Below are 18,081 nucleotides of genomic sequence, written 5' to 3' on the forward strand. Positions count from 1 at the left end.
GCCACCCAAGCAGCCCTGTTTAGAAAGCACCATGTGGGACACCTGAAGAAAAGATCCAAAAGTCGCTGTCATAAGTGCTAATGGCTAAAGCTCATAGATAACGATTGGGGACATAACTGCACCAAAAGACCATAACTCACCCAGCACATGCTTCGATCCTAATTACACACTGGAGGTTCGCATACTCACTGAATGGACCACCGCGGGTTTCCAAGGGTCTCTCTCTCTCTCACACACACACACACAACTGACATTTTGATTTTCTGAGTTAATTGACAATTTTCATATACTAATAAAATAAAGACAACACTTCTAAAATTGTATTTCACCTCATAGCATGGCTAATTTAGATTTTGGCACAAATGAAAATGTGGCACTAACTCACCCATGGGTTGATGTTTCATCATTCTCTCAGCGAAGAGTTCGTATTCCACTAGCCAGCCGACATGCACGTACAGTTAGAAGCCTGCTAGCGGCAGGCGGACGAGATATTCCCACCGGCATCGTAGGCAGATGAAGCACGAGCTCGAGTGAGAAGCTAACTGAAACTAGTTAGCTTTAGAAAACCTGGAGTAGATCTAACTTGCTTCGTAGGATACCCCTCTGCTCTCTGCTGCCATGAAGGTTATTGAGGGCATACATCTTGGTTTCCCCACTTTTGATCCCCTGCATAGAAATTGTTATTTTATTTGAGATCACTGGCCGTAACCTGAGCCGACCCATAAATAGTGTTCATCCCAGACAGGCTGTCAATATTGGGAAAGTTCAGCCACAACATCTGTCAAGAGCAGCTCAGATAGGCCTGCCTACATGATATTTTCTGTGTTAGTGTTTTGAACGGGGTACAACTGCTGACAAACCTTTAGAACATCAGCTACGTAGCCTGATTCATATTTAAGAGCTAGCCTAGCCTTCATCATATGATAATCAACTGACTAAAATTTGACCCAGATTACACAGGCGTTTAACAGACTATATAAAGAAAGCAGTCTCAGGCCAATCAATGCAGTTCCACACATCGTCCAATCCTCTGCTGTGTAATCCTGGAATAACTCATCTGTTGACTAATGTGTGGTGTTCTGCTGCCATCTAGCGGTAAACCGGTGTCACCAATAGCACAGGCGTGGTGGTTTTGAGGTCAGACAGATTTATGGTTTTTACAGAAAGATCTGAAACAGTGCCCTTTTGTGGGGAGACATTCCTCCCCAGTCCCCAGCTAAGTAAAATAATGAAACTCACAGAAAATAACTGTTTGAGATCAGCAATTCTTTTGGAAAAGTTCAGAGTGTTTCTGTTCATGGTCACCATCAAAGATTGACTAAAATTATGATGCTTAGCGCCAACGAGTACATTTGGAACCCAAGTGTCAAAAAACATAATTTATAAACCCTATTTTTGGTCCTTCTGAAACTGTAAGTCTTTGTCAAGCAACTAGTTACTGACAAAAAACTAGTTACTGACTATGATTTCTGTCTTAATTTGGAATAAATAAAAAATAATCTTTCTGAAAAATTTTATTCAAGTGTGCACTTTTTCATAAAAGCATCCCATTTAGCACAGAAGTCGATGCATGTACCCTGAAAATATATACATATGGCACCACTCCCCCCAAAATGTAAATACATATTAAGCTTCCAGTCAATGTCTCTATACCAAGGTGAGAGTCTCATCTTTCAGATTAAATTGGAACTGAGTTGACAGCCCATATCTTTCCAAAAATCTGATCATACCGCCCATATCGCCTGCCATTTTAGGTCGTATCGGTATGTCAGACTGGCTCAATCTGTCATTTCTCAGCCCTTGAGTATCACAGAAACACATTTTTCAGTTGCTACGGGTGAAAGTTATCCAAATAACTGTTAAAAACATGAGACACACAAAAGCATATATTTTTTAACATAAACTTGACTACAAATGTGTTAAAAATGTCAAATATATGTTTGTTTTGCAGAATTAAAGCTATTTACTTGTGTTACAAAAGTTTTTTATTTGATTATTTTACTGCTTGACAGGTGTTCCTTTGCAATCATTACCAATTTGGTCATCAACAAAAATAAGTTGCCACTTTTAGGGTTAAATTGCACCTAAAAAAAGAGATGTGTCAGTTCTTTTGAAAATATTTATTTCAAAATGTTTCCATGGCCTTGAAATATAAAATGACTTTACAAGTCTTTGCAAAACATCGACCAAAAGGTCTGACTCCCTTTCTCATAAATAAAACAGTGAGCTTTAGATTAATTCGATAGTTTGTGTGCGATAGGGACTACAAAATACCTGCAAAGACCATTCTGAAGTGTTGTTCCAACTGGTACATACACAACATGCTGAAAGTTCCATCCCTGCCTGTCACACACAACTTTATCAGAAAATAAGCACATTGTTTAGAAATGAAACAAATGTTCTTTCTGGTAACCACACCAGTGGCAGGATGTAATACAAATTTGGCAATTGTTGTAAGGAGTGTATACTTTTCTCTAGCAAGGAAAATGGTAGCAGGCACTCATAAGGTTTGCCAAGGCCATTTGATTGGTCTTTATTATCTCTATTGAGATGTACCCTGGGCTGTGTTGGCAGGTAATAAATAGCTGAAAAGCGATGTTGTTAACTTCAATTTAACCTTGATAAAATACAACGTCTTAAGTGTTAAAATGTACTTTTAGATTTCTAAGATGGCTGTGTTTGAGTCCGGGGGTTTGACTTCACCCGACTGTCCTGTATTCCTGCTGCTGCTGGGGGCTTACAGTTCATCACGGCTAGGCCGGGGCTTCCACTCAGGGTGGTTCAGGACGTAGTCTGCTGCTGGGGGCTTACAGTTCATCACGGCTAGGCCGGGGCTTCCACTCAGGGTGGTTCAGGACGTAGTCTGCTGCTGGGGGCTTACAGTTCATCACGGCTAGGCCGGGGCTTCCACTCAGGGTGGTTCAAGACGTAGTCTGCTGCTGGGGGCTTACAGTTCATCACGGCTAGGCCGGGGCTTCCACTCAGGGTGGTTCAGGACGTAGTCTGCTGCTGGGGGCTTACAGTTCATCACGGCTAGGCCGGGGCTTCCACTCAGGGTGGTTCAGGACGTAGTCTGCTGCTGGGGGCTTACAGTTCATCACGGCTAGGCCGGGGCTTCCACTCAGGGTGGTTCAGGACGTAGTCTGCTGCTTTCAGCACCAGACGCATGAACTCCTCCACGTCAAAGGAGTAGTTGGTGAATTTAGGATGCGCCCCCAGGGTGGGATGGTGACCCTGTGTGTGAAATGTGTGTGTGTGTGTGGGGGGGGGGTGAAAGAAAGAGTCGTTATGAACACTGCACTGCAGGTCTGTGATTTGTGAGTGTGTGTGCGAGGCAACGCCAGTGTATATACTAAAGACAAAATGACAGATGAGTCTGGTGGTACATGCTCCAGCTACAGGTGAGGATTGGTAAGGTGTCTCTGGGGACCTGGGGCAGTGAGTTAGGTGGAGGTGGCAGGAGCGGTACTGGAGTGTCCCACCTTATCCTCTTGGAGCACTTTGTCCCTTTTTTGCCAAGTCGCATATCGGATCCCCCGCTGCCGAGCCAGATCTCGATAGCAGCTCTCATCCTGACAGTTATATCTGTGGAGAACAGATGCAGACACTTTATCTCCTGCTCTCACTCTCTTCTCTCAGTATGCCTCCCAGCCCTGCATGGCCCGGCCTGATGAATGCCTGTTTAATTAGGCCGTATTTCACTGCTGCACCTCATGGCTAAGGGCTAACAGAGCACAGCATGCTGCCAGACCCATCACACAGATAGCACTATATCCAGCACAGACGGCTCAGGGAGCGCTCTGCCCTGTTGGCCCGTACTACACCATTCACAGAGCATGGACGGACGGACAGACAGACAAGGATCCAGAGGAACAGACAGATACACAGACCCAGAAAAACCCAAAGACCTAAAGCTGTTTTAGACACACACAGACAGACTGAACAGTGTCACTAACAGCTCAAAGATGACGGCCCAATCAGGGAGGAAGAGCAGGTGAGTAAGTCCCGCCCCATGAATCCCGATGAAGATGTCAGAGTTGTGGGTAATCCTGAGTTGTTCCAGGAAAGGGACGTCCCTACAGACAAGACAGACAGTTATGAAATTGAACTTACTACTTAACTCATAATACCCCTACTGACTTCACTCCAACATAGTACACCACTCAATATTTACCCCACTCTTACAGCGGTGTGTCAGGCAATAAAATACACCTGTTACTCAATTCCCTTTGTGCTGCTGCCTTATGTCCTCCAGCAGTACCATATCATTTATCCACCAATAATGCATCTAAAGAATACAAACTGTTCACACTCACTTGTATTTGTAATCCACCACTTTGACCTCGAGTGAAGGCACGGTCTTCAGGGCATTTGTGAGCTGTATGAACACAGTGAGATGCATTCTCTGATCAATGAGATGAACAAACACAGACACCGGCCGCATAAATCACAGGCATTTTACTCCGCCAGTTTAAATAAGATTTTAAATGGCCAGTTAAGAGCTGGAGGAGGCAGTAAATCAATTGAGGGAGGGAGAAGTGGGCAGTGCTGCCTCAGACTGGACTCACCTCCTGCTGGTTTAATATCTTACGGTAGTCTGTGCTGCGTGCTAACAACGTGACACGAATCTTCCCCTCCTGAAACCAGGAGCAGGGAGATCAGGAGTAGTGAGATAATATAAATAGGACATCTATATTGGATATGGTGCATTAACAGAAATCGCAAAAGATGAACTCCAGCATTTCACGTAATACAGTTTTCTCAATCGTGTAAAAGCATTCTTGGAAAAACGTTGTCGATTTTCAAAACAGTCTAAAAGAACCAGAACTCTCTGGCCTTTTGCAAAACAGTAAATGCACTTTCAAAATGTGGTTGCCTTCTCAAAATATTAATACAGTATATTCATCAAAATTATATTATACCATCAAAATGGCAAATGCATTCATAAAAAGAAAAAAGATTGAGTCCAAGCAGACAAAACAGAAAGTTAGTCTGTCTTTTTAAAATCTCAGTAGATTAATACATGCCTCAATGCCTCAATCCACATCAAAGCTCTATAATGGAAGGCCACATCTTTACATGTGGTAAAAACATTTTTTTATCTAAACTTCTTCCCCATTGCCTAGATCGTTCCCTATATTGTGCATGGTATGACACTGAGGTGGTGATTTAGACGATAGTGCACAAGTATTTACTGATTACTGGAAACAGTGAACACAATTTCACACATTTATCTTCCAATCAAAACAATGTCGTAAAATTCACTTAACATTGAATGTTGTATTCAATGATGACATCTGCATTTAACATTTAGCAAAAGTGTGTCTAAGATATGCAACTCAGGCACAAAGGCAAGAAAATGATCTGAAGTTCTGTAAATGGATTTGAGCATTTGAACATTGCTGCTATAGATGCTTTTCAACTCAGATCCCAAAAATGCTTGTATGTGATTAAGAAAAACTGTAAACCCGTCCATAGCTTTTCAAGGACCTTAATCTCAATTTGATGTACTTGTAGAAAACCCCCACAACCAATAAGGGGCAGGCTCCCATCCAGAGGTGAAGTGGGAGTTTTCTACAGTATTTTTTATTACATTTTTTTTACACATTACATAGAGCTACAGCACAGAGGGTTGATATAACAAGTGAGAGAGCAAATGTCCTATACAGCATCACCATCTAGTGGCTAAAAGTCCTACAAAACTCAATTTCAGTCTCACTGACATTGTACCATCTGAGTTGAAAATAGCCTGAGGAAGACACAACTCCTAAAGTTAAAAAAAGAGAAACTGTGAAAGTGATCAGCCACAAACCACACAGACTGTCAGGAATAACCCAGAGGGAACACACCACATAATGCCAAATACGTGCATTTACCCAACTATAAAAGCATATTAGATGGATGACATGAAACAGCAGTGTGTGCATAAGGAGAGCTGATATTGTGATGAGTAGAACACAATGGTAGAGGAGCAGTCTGGTGTCTCCCTGGACCATTAATCAGAGGGATGAAAGGAGGAGCTGAGAGGAGCTGAGAGGGGGTCAGGGCCGGGCACACCTCTTATTCAGCTGGGAGACGGTATCGCAAGCACTGCCATCTCACAGGAAGGCTGTTAGCATATTCTTAGCATCAGCCGTGAATACACAATGAGCTGCATCCTCGCAACCGTCTTCAGTGGTCGTAAAGATACAGTCAAATGCACTCAGTCTGGGGTCGTAAAGACCAGTAAAGCCTGTATCGGTGAGCTACAGACCAGTGAAGAAAAGGTGTGTGTGCATGTGTGGTCAGTATTCCTTACCTTGGGTCCATCCTGTGGAATGTTGAGTCGATATAGAACATACTGGGAGAAGGCCCTGAACATCCCTTCACTGTGGCAGTCAGATATCTGCCATTAACACACCAAGACAAATCCATTAGCTCCCTCTGTCTGTCCCACGCGCGCACACAAACACACACACACACACACACACACACACACACACACACACACACACACACACACACACACACACACACTCAATGTCCCTCACACACACGCATGTACACACACACACTCAATGTCACTCACACACACACACACACACACACACACACTCAATGTCCCTCACACACACGCATGTACACACACACACTCAATGTCACTCACACACACACACACACACACACACTCAATGTCCCTTACACACACGCATGTACACACACACTCAATGTCCCTCACACACACACACACACACACACACACACACACACACACACACACACACACACACACACACACACACACACACACACACACACACACATGCACGGATGCACAGTGAGAATTGTATTTTGATAGAAATCTGACAAATCCAAACACATTCCATACCCACACAGAAAAACACAACATTTAAAGCCATGCCTAGCACAGGTCTATGATTCCCTCCTACAGGCCAGAGCACAGCAGTCATAAATATAAACACATGAATATAAACATGACATAAGCAGCAGGAGCAATCCAAGGCATCAGATATGAGGCTAACCTATCAATATTTCACACCTCAAGGCTGACCCCCCTAGACCTACGTATTTAAATGATACCATCTTTACACAAATCTCCTTGAAATGATCATTTAAATAACTTAAGAGCGGGAGATGATGAGTACATAGCATAAATATTTGACCCAAATGGCATGTTATGAGTTATGACCAAACTGGATAACAGATGATAAAGGAAAATGGCATGAGGAGGCGAGAAGCATGAAAGAAAAAAACACGGACATAAAGCCTGTGTGATCAAAATAAGAGAAGGCACGGAGGAAGGCATGGAGTCAGAAAGGCAGGGACAACCCAAGCAGCTCAAATGGATTCGGATTTCCTCATAGGCGGCGCAATCCTATCTCTATATTTTCATTACACATAAAGAGACACAGACAGAATACGAACCAGAGGTGTGTTATAGAACAGCCCATATCTCATCCTGGGGAGCAGGGAAAACACCACATCTTTGAAGCACACCTGTTTCAAGGTAATGGATAGGTTATACAACCATGAACGACCGCACACCCACACACACGCACACACACACACACACACACACTCTCTCTCTCTTACCCTTTTAGTGTCAAAAGTCTTCAGATGGATGATGTCATAGTCAGAGAAAGCCTTCCAGGTCTCACTGAACAGATCCCCATATCCATAAAAACTCTGAGAAGGAAGAAAAATACATCAGAAAGATGACTGAAATTCAGCTGCTTCATCGGACTGGCTAAACTTAATGTCAGATTTCATAGAGAGTATTATGAAACACTGTTTTGAATTATGGCGCATGTTTCATTAGAACTGTACTTGCCCAGCAGTCAGCCACCCGATTAAAGGTCCAATGCAGCCGATTTTATCTGAATATCAAATCATTTCTGGGTAACAATAAAGTACCTTACTGTGGTTTTAAATTAAAATTGTCAAAAAGAAACAAAAATAGCTTCTTAGCAAAGAGAAAATTATCAAGCAGGAATTTTGCTAAGACTTTCTGTGAGTGGTCTGAGTGGGGAGGGGAAAACTGAAATGTAGCTGTTATTGGAATGCGCGACCAAGAGGGATAGAGAACAGTTGCTTCACAAGGTACACATACAAAGTATGTGGACACCTGCTCAACGAGCATCTCATTCCAAAATCATGGGCATTGATATGGAGTTGGTCCCCCCCTTTCTGCTATAACAGCCTCTACTCTTCTGGGAAGGCTTTCCACTAGATGTTGGAACATTGCTGTGGGACTTGCTTCCATTCAGCCACAAGAGCATTAATGAGGTCGGGCACTGATGTTGGGCTCGCAGTCAGCATTCCAGTTCATCCCAAAGGTGTTCGATGGGGTTGAGGTCAGGGCTCTGCGCAGGCCAGTCAAGTTCTTCCACACTGATCTTGACCAACCATTTCTGTATGGACCGTGCTTTGTGCACAGTGGCATTGTCATGCTGAAACAGGAAAGGGCCTTCCTCAAACTGATGCCACAAAGTTGGAAGCACAGAATTGTCTAGAATGTCATTGTATGCTGTAGCATTAAGATTTCCCTTCACTGGAACTAATGGGCCTCGCCCAAACCATGAAAAACAGCCCCAGACCATTATTCCTCCTCCACTAAACTTTACAGTTGACACTATTCACTCGGCAGGTAGCGTTCTCCTGGCATCGGCCAAACGCAGATTCATTCATCAGACTGCCAGATGGTGAAGCGTGATTCATCACTTCAGAGAACGCGTTTCCACTGCTCCAGAGTCCACTGGCACCGAGCTTTACACCACTCTAGCCGATGCTTGGCATTGCGCATTGTGTTCTTAGGCGTGTGTGCGGCTGATTGGCCATGGAAATTTCACGAAGCTCCCAACGAACAGTTATGGGGCTGACGTTGCTTCCAGAGGCAGTTTGGAACTCGGTAGTGAGTGTTGCATCCGAAGACATGCAATTTTTACACGCTACGCGCTTCCGCAATCTGCGGTTCTGTTCTGTGAGCTTGTGTGCCCTACCACTTCGCGGCTGAGTCATTGTTGCTCCTAGACGGTCAGCAACGGGTGTGGCTGAAATAGCCAAATCCACAAATTTGAAGCATGTCCACATACAGATTTGATATATAGTGTATCTCTACCTGAAAAGACAGAATCTAAGTGACTGATATTTGGTATTCAGCAGTCATAAAAGTATGCCTTATTTACTTTGAAGAACTACTAAAATAGTTATTTTGTCAGACAGCATAGGCAGCAGCTCTCTAGATGAGATGATAACTTGGAATGAAATAATAAAGTAATCAAATAAAACAAATGTAAAATACACAACTGAAATATCTGATTAAAGTAATGTGAATAAATGATGGTTAATAAGTGATAAGCAGTAATGGGCAGTAATGGGCAGTCACACCATCACTTACTAACACGGGACTTAATATTATTGTTTTATTCTGTGTTGTAACAGCATTCAACCCACACAATGCATAGCGCATTTAATGTTAAAAAACAAAAAAAATCGAAAACAAAATCGACCTTGCTTTATTATCAAACTGAAACCGAACCGACCTTGTTCTATTATCAAACTGAAACCGAACCGACCTTGCTTTATTATCAAACTGAAACCGAACAGACCTTGTTTTATTATCAAACTGAAACCAAACTGACCTTGCTTTATTATCAAACTGAAACCGAACCGACCTTGCTTTATTATCAAACTGAAACCGAACCGACCTTGCTTTATTATCAAACTGAAACCGAACAGACCTTGCTTTATTATCAAACTGAAACCGAACAGACCTTGTTTTATTATCAAACTGAAACCAAACTGACCTTGCTTTATTATCAAACTGAAACCGAACCGACCTTGCTTTATTATCAAACTGAAACCGAACAGACCTTGCTTTATTATCAAACTGAAACCGAACAGACCTTGTTTTATTATCAAACTGAAACCAAACTGACCTTGCTTTATTATCAAACTGAAACCGAACCGACCTTGCTTTATTATCAAACTGAAACCGAACAGACCTTGCTTTATTATCAAACTGAAACCGAACAGACCTTGCTTTATTATCAAACTGAAACCGAACCGACCTTGCTTTATTATCAAACTGAAACCGAACAGACCTTGCTTTATTATCAAACTGAAACCGAACAGACCTTGCTTTATTATCAAACTGAAACCGAACAGACCTTGCTTTATTATCAAACTGAAACCGAACCGACCTTGCTTTATTATCATACTGAAACCGAACCGACCTTGCTTTATTATCAAACTGAAACCGAACTGACCTTGCTTTATTATCAAACTGAAACCGAACCCGACCTTGCTTTATTATCAAACTGAAAACGAACCGACCTTGCTTTACTATCAAACTGAAACCAAACCGACCTTGCTTTATTATCAAACTGAAACCAAACAGACCTTGTTTTATTATCAAACTGAAACCAAACCGACCTTGCTTTATTATCAAACTGAAACCGAACCGACCTTGTTTTATTATCAAACTGAAACCGAACCGACCTTGCTTTATTATCAAACTGAAACCGAACCGACCTTGCTTTATTATCAAACTGAAACCGAACCGACCTTGCTTTATTATCAAACTGAAACCGAACCGACCTTGTTCTATTATCAAACTGAAACCGAACCGACCTTGCTTTATTATCAAACTGAAACCGAACAGACATTGCTTTATTATCAAACTGAAACCGAACCGACCTTGCTTTATTATCAAACTGAAACCGAACAGACCTTGCTTTATTATCAAACTGAAACCGAACCGACCTTGCTTTATTATCAAACTGAAACCGAACCGACCTTGCTTTATTATCAAACTGAAACCGAACCGACCTTGCTTTATTATCAAACTGAAACCGAACCGACCTTGCTTTATTATCAAACTGAAACCGAACCGACCTTGCTTTATAATCAAAATGAAACCGAACCGACCTTTCTTTATTATCAAACTGAAACCGAACCGACCTTGCTTTATTATCAAACTGAAACCGAACAGACCTTGCTTTATTATCAAACTGAAACTGAACAGACCTTGCTTTATTATCAAACTGAAACCGAACCGACCTTGTTCTATTACCAAACTGAAACCGAACTGACCTTGTTCTATTATCAAACTGAAACCGAACCGACCTTGCTTTATTATCAAACTGAAACCGAACCGACCTTGCTTTATTATCAAACTGAAACCGAACCGACCTTGCTTTATTATCAAACTGAAACCGAACCGACCTTGCTTTATTATCAAACTGAAACCGAACAGACCTTGCTTTATTATCAAACTGAAACCGAACAGACCTTGCTTTATTATCAAACTGAAACCGAACCGACCTTGTTCTATTACCAAACTGAAACCGAACTGACCTTGTTCTATTATCAAACTGAAACCGAACAGACCTTGTTCTATTATCAAACTGAAACCAAACAGACCTTGCTCACTATTGTCAGATGAAAGGCCATTCCTTTCCATCTCACTGTCATTTTCTCTCCCTCCCTCTATCCTTATCCTTCGCCTCCACAGACAGAGGGGGGAACAATATACAGGATAAAGTTTCCCATAAATCATTCTGTTTTACACCCACTGCTTCACCTTAATCTCCTCCACAAGCAAGTGGTCAAATGTGAAACACAGCACATCGATACACAACACTCTGGTAAACAACCATTCTCTTGCTTCTTTTTGTACAAACACCTTTGGACAAAACATTCAGCTTACGAGGTGACAGCAACATGGTGGAATCTCTAATTAGTCTATTGGAGGGCCCAGCTAAGCCATCACCATATTTCTTGCACTTATTCAGTCGTCTCAGATCAGTGAAATGGAGATGGGCTGCAGAATATTGTACTTACTGTGTCCCACATGAGGATTTTGATGTCTCTGCTGAAGGAGTTGTTGATGTGCTGGGAGATGTACAGGTTGACAAAGTCACAGAAATGATGGTACATGTTAACCCCTGCCAAAAACACACATTCAGGTTGATCCATCACATCTCACTCAGTACCTCTGTTAAGGCTGTGTCACGCCAAACAATTTGGATGCAATTTCTGTTGCAGATGCAAGTTACAAGTGACATCTCCAGCAGGTTTGCTGATACAATTCAAACGCAATTGAAATTGCATGCAACATCCAATCCTGTCACACATCACATCATGGTTTCATAAATTATTTGTTTATTCAAACGTTTGGTAATTGTAACAGCATCGACATAGACAAAATGCTGGCTGTACAATTTACCTAGCTAGCAAAATGTTGCCTATTTTCCTAACAAGTTTTACCAAGACAGCTAGATAGCTAACCAAGGTAGCGACAAGCTAAGCTAGCGAGATAGTGCAGTTCATGTTGGACAATTTCAGTTGAAACTGGACAGAGAAAGGTCTGGGTTTACTTTTAAAAATGTTTATTGACTGGCAGACCATACATGACTAGCCATGATATCTAGAGTTTTTTATGCATTTCCCATTTGGCATGTCTCTTTTGTCGCAGTTTGGCATGTCTCTTTTGTCGCAGTTTGCAGCAGCACTGACAGCTATGTTGACCTCACAACTCGGTCGAAGTTCCGAACGGCACAATATGACAAGTCACGTCAACATTTTTCTGCTCACTGATTGGACATTGTATAGTCAGCTGCGTGAAATAGGATTGATTATGTCTCTTGTGATGCAATGCAACTAAGTTGCAGGCTATTGTTTGGGGGGTGACACACGGAGCAACCCAGATGCAACATTGTTGCAACAACATCAATTGTGTCCAGATTGCTTCGTGTGACCTCGGCTTTCCCGTGTCACTACCATAGAAATAGAATGCATAGATAGGCCATCTCCATTCTTGTCATTAATGACATAATAGCTGAACTGGCAGACATTTTGAGTGTACCCATTCCTAAGTCGAAAAAATACAGGTTATGACATCGTAATAATTTTATGCATTAACGTTAGAAAATAAGCATATTCATTGGACCAGTACCATTGCTAATACTAAAGGATTAGTATTGAAAACATGACATGCAGTCGGGAAATCAGGTAATAAAGTGGCTGTAGATAATCTGAAAGACATTTAAATAGAATGACATTAAAACAGTTAGGCTATGTGTTTGCAGACTAGTTAGATGAAATTCACTACGATTGTGTGTATTTTCCACTTTCATGGCAAACTTTCTGTACTGCTAACATTCACTTCCAGTCATTTTCACTCCGGTGCTGGCCCAATGAATTTGTTTATTTCCGAACGCTTCTGCATGGAATTATTATATTATCTTAACCTTCTCAATCTTCAACCTAGACCATGCCAGAAAGTAAAAGCCGGAGGTTTACCCTTCAATCTGTGCTGTGATTTGTTGAGTCAACTCAACTGACATGGCAAAAAATACATTCCATTACATGATCCACATCAGTTAGCATCATTTGAATGAACATTCTACATTACCATGGCAACCCAGCATCAGATGATAGAACATTTTTAAATATCATGGAAATGATTGCATCACAATACCAGGCAGCCATTGCGAGTGTACCCATGAGCTTGCAGTCAAATTGCCAGGGTTCCAAGCATGTTCTATTCATTTTATTTATATGGTCACTACAGTGTACGCAAACAGAATGTGTTATTTGATATTGTACTAAAAAGGCATGAAGACTGTGCCCACCTGCATCAAGCTTCATGAATACAGTAGGTTTCTCAAAGATGATGTCACAGTGCTCTTCATCTGTGGGTTTGAAGTCCAGCTCTGTGTATGTCTGTAGTTCAGCATACCTTGGGAGGGGAAAACGAGCGTTTCAGAGTATATCATGCCTGTGTTATTCATAGTCACAGACGTGACCATCAATCAATCAAATTAAACTGTTTTACTTTTGTTACAGAGAGAAATGTTCTTAGTAAGAAGAAACCTTGATATGAATCTGACAGTTCAGAGAGGGTCATAAGGAATCTATGCTTTGTCTCACCAGGACTGCAGAGGGCTCTTGTGCTCTCCTTCTGCAGCCAGCGCTCGGCGGTTCAGACTGCAACGCCCCCCAATCTCCCCCTCCTGGAGAAAGTCCTCCTTATACCTGCAGAGAAAACACAGGTGAGTCCCACACTTCTTTCATTTTATTATAATTTCGTTCATTAGGCCAAGAGGAGGGTCTGTCATACTGCTTTCACCTATCCTGCCTTTCAGGTCAATGACGATGAAGAGACAAGCAAATGTAAGAAAGACTCAATAAAAACTAAACTACTAGGATTCTTCCCACACAGGAAAACAAGGAATCCAGATGGGGCTCTAGACAAGACATGTCCCCAAGGGTACACTGACCTCTCATGACCCCTGCGAGGGTTCCGCAGGTCCAAGTACAGATTGGTTGCCCTGCAGAAGCGAGTGTGGCTGGTGCATTTCAGAGACGAGTCTCCCTAGAAATAAAATGTGAGCGTTTAGCAAACGTATTTTCTGTTTATCAGTGTGGATTCCTGAGTCCTGTGTGCAGCTGCACTAGAGGAGGAAGGGTTTACAGGATTGGTGGCCTTGCAGAGAGTCTTCATCTCACTAAGGCGCTCCCTGACGTAACCAAAGTCTGCCTGTTTCCAGAACAGCTCCTGGGCTGCCTCCAATGAGCTGGCCCTAGGGAGGACGAAGAGCTCTGTTAGGTCAAACCAGTGGCAGAAATAAATGATGCACATCCACATGTATGACAAGAGCTTGACACAATATGCTAATGAATAAAATGAAACAATATTCTTGTTAGTGAATGCAGAGAGGGGGATTGTATTGTACCATCCGGAGTCAACCCTGGTGCAGACAGGATAGCCAAAGCAGTTCTCTGGGGCACAGTTCTTCTCATATCCCCAGCAGGCCGACACATCCAGCAGAGCATCCTGTTAGAAAACATTAAAGGGTGGGGAAGGGGGAGGCAAAAACTAAAAGACATGCTAAACACTTGGATGGAACTTAAAATATCCCACTAAAAACAGCCTACTTGTACCACCATGATACACAAAACATCAGTACGTGGTCACTGTCAAACACTGTAAGCTTTCAATTGTTTCAGGCTTAAGCTCTAAACTTAAGTGTTACTTTCTGTCCACAAGACAATGGCTGCTTAGACAAGAGATTTAAAATGAGCTAATCCCCCTCCACACTGTGTATGATGATAACAAACATGGTAGTCATAGGGCCCTATTACTGACAATAATAATAATAATAAATGACATTTGCAAATTTGCTCTTCATTACACAATAATAATCTCAAAGTGCATTAAATCAAATAAACATAAAAATAGTTTAAAAAACAAAATATTGTATATCTAACAATATCAGGAAAGCAACAATCAAAGTCTAGGAGGAAGGACATAATGGTAGGTTCCGCCGATAGAGATTAGCTTTAAAAAAAACAATGGTCTGAACAGCGCTGAGATTATCAGGAAGGGAGTTCCATTGGTGTGGTGCTTGGGAGGACAAGGCACAGTCCCCCATAGAGTAGTTTGGAGTGGCTTGAACATAAGGTGCGTGGAGGTTCATAGGGGGACAGTAGGTCTGACAGGTAGGTGAGTCCAATTAATAATAACACAGTAATAATAACACAGTAGCTCACCCTGTATTATTAAAAACCAATGAAAGTACAGTTCTTACTTTAAAAGGGCAGAGCGGGTCCTCTCGACAGAGCCTGGCCACTCTCTTGTTATTGCGGAGGAAGTAGGAGATATGGTGCTGTGGCAGTGCGAGGCTGCTGTAGTGAAGTAGTGGTTTGTGGTTGGTGTTCTCAGCTTCCTCAGCAGTTACCACAGCGGAAATACATACCATGACCAGTGCTACCAGCTGCAGCATAGTCAGTCCCACACAAACACATGCGAGAGTCACCTTGGTTTACCTCACAGCACAAACTCTGTGCAGAGAGAGAGAGAGAGAGAGAGAGAGAGAGAGAGAGAGAGAGAGAGAGAGAGAGAGAGAGAGAGAGAGAGAGAGAGAGAGAGAGAGAGAGAGAGAGAGAGAGAGGCAGACACACTGTAATCTAGGGTAAGGGATGGCTACCGCAGTTTACAAGTTTGTGGGAATAGACTATAGTGTGGGAATCTGCCTTGAGGCAGATCTGAACTCCATATAGTAGAAGTCTTGTTGCAGGAAATATTAGTGACCTTTTTCCTACCATTGTTCAAGTAATCATGTCTGGGATAGGGGAAATTGACAAAAAAAAACAAGTGCAGGACGGGTATGACCAGTGTTTCATTTGAGCCGGATCCTGCCGGAACAGGATCCGCCACCTCTCAGATTTGACTTTGTTTGTTCCGGCACCTATTTGCCCAGATCTGGTACCTCTCGCGGCATGATTTATTAATTATTCCACTGTTCACACTTTAGACATTGGAATAAAAGCGATCAGTATTAAATCAAGTTGCCTCCTTGTTATTTCTCCCGCCCTCCAGAAAGACCATCATGTAAAAGCGTGGTGATCCTTCTATGTAATCATTCTATCCTGACACACTGACTCCAGACCTGCTCTATTTGTTGATCGAGGTTATGGGGAGGGCCAGTGGTGTAAGTAACTGATCTAGACACAGGTATTAGTGGTCAGCTAGTGAGCCCTCAGAAAAAAAAGGGTTTTGAACATGCCTGAACCAAGGCGTGGTGGCAGCAAGCCTTGTAGACACCCAGGTTAACACAATATATATATAGACACTACAGCCAGTCTTCAGGACAGCCTTAGGAGGCTAAACATCACAGCCATATGCCCGTTCATGGCTTTGAGCAAGAATTTGACTCTCAGGAGTTAAATGGACTTGAGATGGGGAGAGTCATTGTGGGAGGTAAAAAAGTACGTGCTTCATATTATCACATGAATAAGGCCTATATATTCTCATGCGTGTTCTTCTGTAGTCTACATTGATTTATTTTATTTGAAGTTATTGTAATGCAACGGCAGGGAGCAGGTCTCGAACCCTCGACCTTCTAGCCCGAAGTCCAGCGCGCTATCGACTGTGCCGCAAAAGCATGCTCAAGCGGCAGAGTCGATATCCGCGCTTATAACCCCAGGGTCGATACATTATGTTCCGATAAAGTGATATTTGCTCTAGTGCTACATTGATGTCATAAGAATTATATGGAATTCGGGTCTTGTAAGCCCCACGGCTGAGTACAGTATGTGTGCATATGGTGGGTGTTCTGCAGTGTCGTCTAAAAATGTTGCTGTACATTGATGTCTAGAAAATTAGGCTATAAGAAATGTAGACCTGTGTAAACCCCGCAGCTATACTCAAGTACGTGGGCATACTGAAGTGACGTCTAAAATGCTTTGAATTCATTAGCACCTTGGAGAGTGCTGTCCGTTTCACCACCTTAGTAGGCTACTTGGCTGCTACGTTGTTTGACAATTTGTTTCCCCTCAATCTGATGCTTTTGGTGTAAAGTGTTGCTCCCTTAAATTAAATCCGTCTAGACGTTTCTCAGGGAGTGTCGCAGGCCGGCTACTGTATCAAATGAATAACTTGTTGCTTCCACAACACAATCGTTATATTGATTGCGACAATGGAACACACGCTATAAACCATACACGCACAGTGACTGACACATTATCCGATGTTCACTAGTTGTTCACCAATATATCATTATCTGAAGTTTACGGGGTTCTATCACTGCTCCAGAGCTCCTTACCAAGGTGCAGCAATATTATTACACGACCATTACAAAACGCCCATAATAAAACGTCTGGATTAGTTTCGCATTGCTCCATAAATCATCCCGGCCCCGCTACCCAGATATCATCAGTTCGGAACTTTTCGGTGGCACCGCTATGGCTGGTACACAGCTAAATGCATTCCGAGTGAAGTGATAGAATCTGCAAACTTCCAAAATCAACTTCCCGTGAATAAAATAAAGTTTATGTGGTCGATCAGAAGACTAAACTACACATTTATTAAACCCGGCTCTTACCTTCTGCAAACTAAAATGTAGAAACTCCAGGTCGCCATAACACCGGAAACTTTACACCGGCACGCAGTGTACTATTAGTCACAAGGTGGAGATGTTGGATGTAGTTCCGACTTGCAGAAGGGGTGTATCGACAGTTGGATTTGCATACAATTCTGGGGGGAAAAAACGTATATCACAAATGAATCATCAC

At 42.3% G+C, this 18,081-nt stretch overlaps 1 protein-coding gene across 2 annotated transcripts; it reads right to left on the minus strand.

Moving 5' to 3' along the window:
• Positions 1 to 1,967: 1,967 nt before the first annotated feature.
• LOC115150780 (EGF domain-specific O-linked N-acetylglucosamine transferase) lies at positions 1,968 to 18,023 on the minus strand. Of its 2 annotated transcripts, XM_029694453.1 has the most exons (16): positions 17,892 to 18,023; positions 15,597 to 15,849; positions 14,742 to 14,842; positions 14,480 to 14,588; positions 14,286 to 14,380; positions 13,936 to 14,040; positions 13,638 to 13,744; positions 11,845 to 11,948; positions 7,594 to 7,686; positions 7,426 to 7,497; positions 6,299 to 6,385; positions 4,569 to 4,637; positions 4,317 to 4,378; positions 3,957 to 4,076; positions 3,483 to 3,585; positions 1,968 to 3,234 (listed from the first exon to the last, which is right to left on the minus strand). In XM_029694453.1, the coding sequence occupies exons 2-16, from the start codon at positions 15,789 to 15,791 to the stop codon at positions 3,088 to 3,090; spliced, it is 1,569 nt and encodes a 522-aa protein (XP_029550313.1). In that variant the 5' UTR covers positions 15,792 to 15,849; positions 17,892 to 18,023; the 3' UTR covers positions 1,968 to 3,087. The 2 variants fall into 2 exon arrangements, with proteins under 2 accessions (XP_029550313.1, XP_029550314.1); XM_029694454.1 differs by lacking the exon at positions 7,426 to 7,497.
• Between the last annotated feature and the right edge of the window lie 58 nt (positions 18,024 to 18,081).

The sequence above is a fragment of the Salmo trutta genome, chromosome 16 (genome assembly GCF_901001165.1).
Source record: "Salmo trutta chromosome 16, fSalTru1.1, whole genome shotgun sequence".
In the NCBI taxonomy this organism is placed as follows: domain Eukaryota; kingdom Metazoa; phylum Chordata; class Actinopteri; order Salmoniformes; family Salmonidae; genus Salmo; species Salmo trutta.

Bases quoted from the DNA above. Each gene is read 5' to 3' on its own strand.
- LOC115150780 (XM_029694453.1), bottom strand. From the start codon at position 15,791: ATGCTGCAGCTGGTAGCACTGGTCATGGTATGTATTTCCGCTGTGGTA. The intron at 14,381-14,479 runs GTAAACCCTTCC...TTTTATTTCTAG, and splicing joins TCTGCAAGGCCACCAATCCT to GGAGACTCGTCTCTGAAATG. The intron at 11,949-13,637 runs GTGGGCACAGTC...TGTTTTTGGCAG, and splicing joins ATTCATGAAGCTTGATGCAG to GGGTTAACATGTACCATCAT.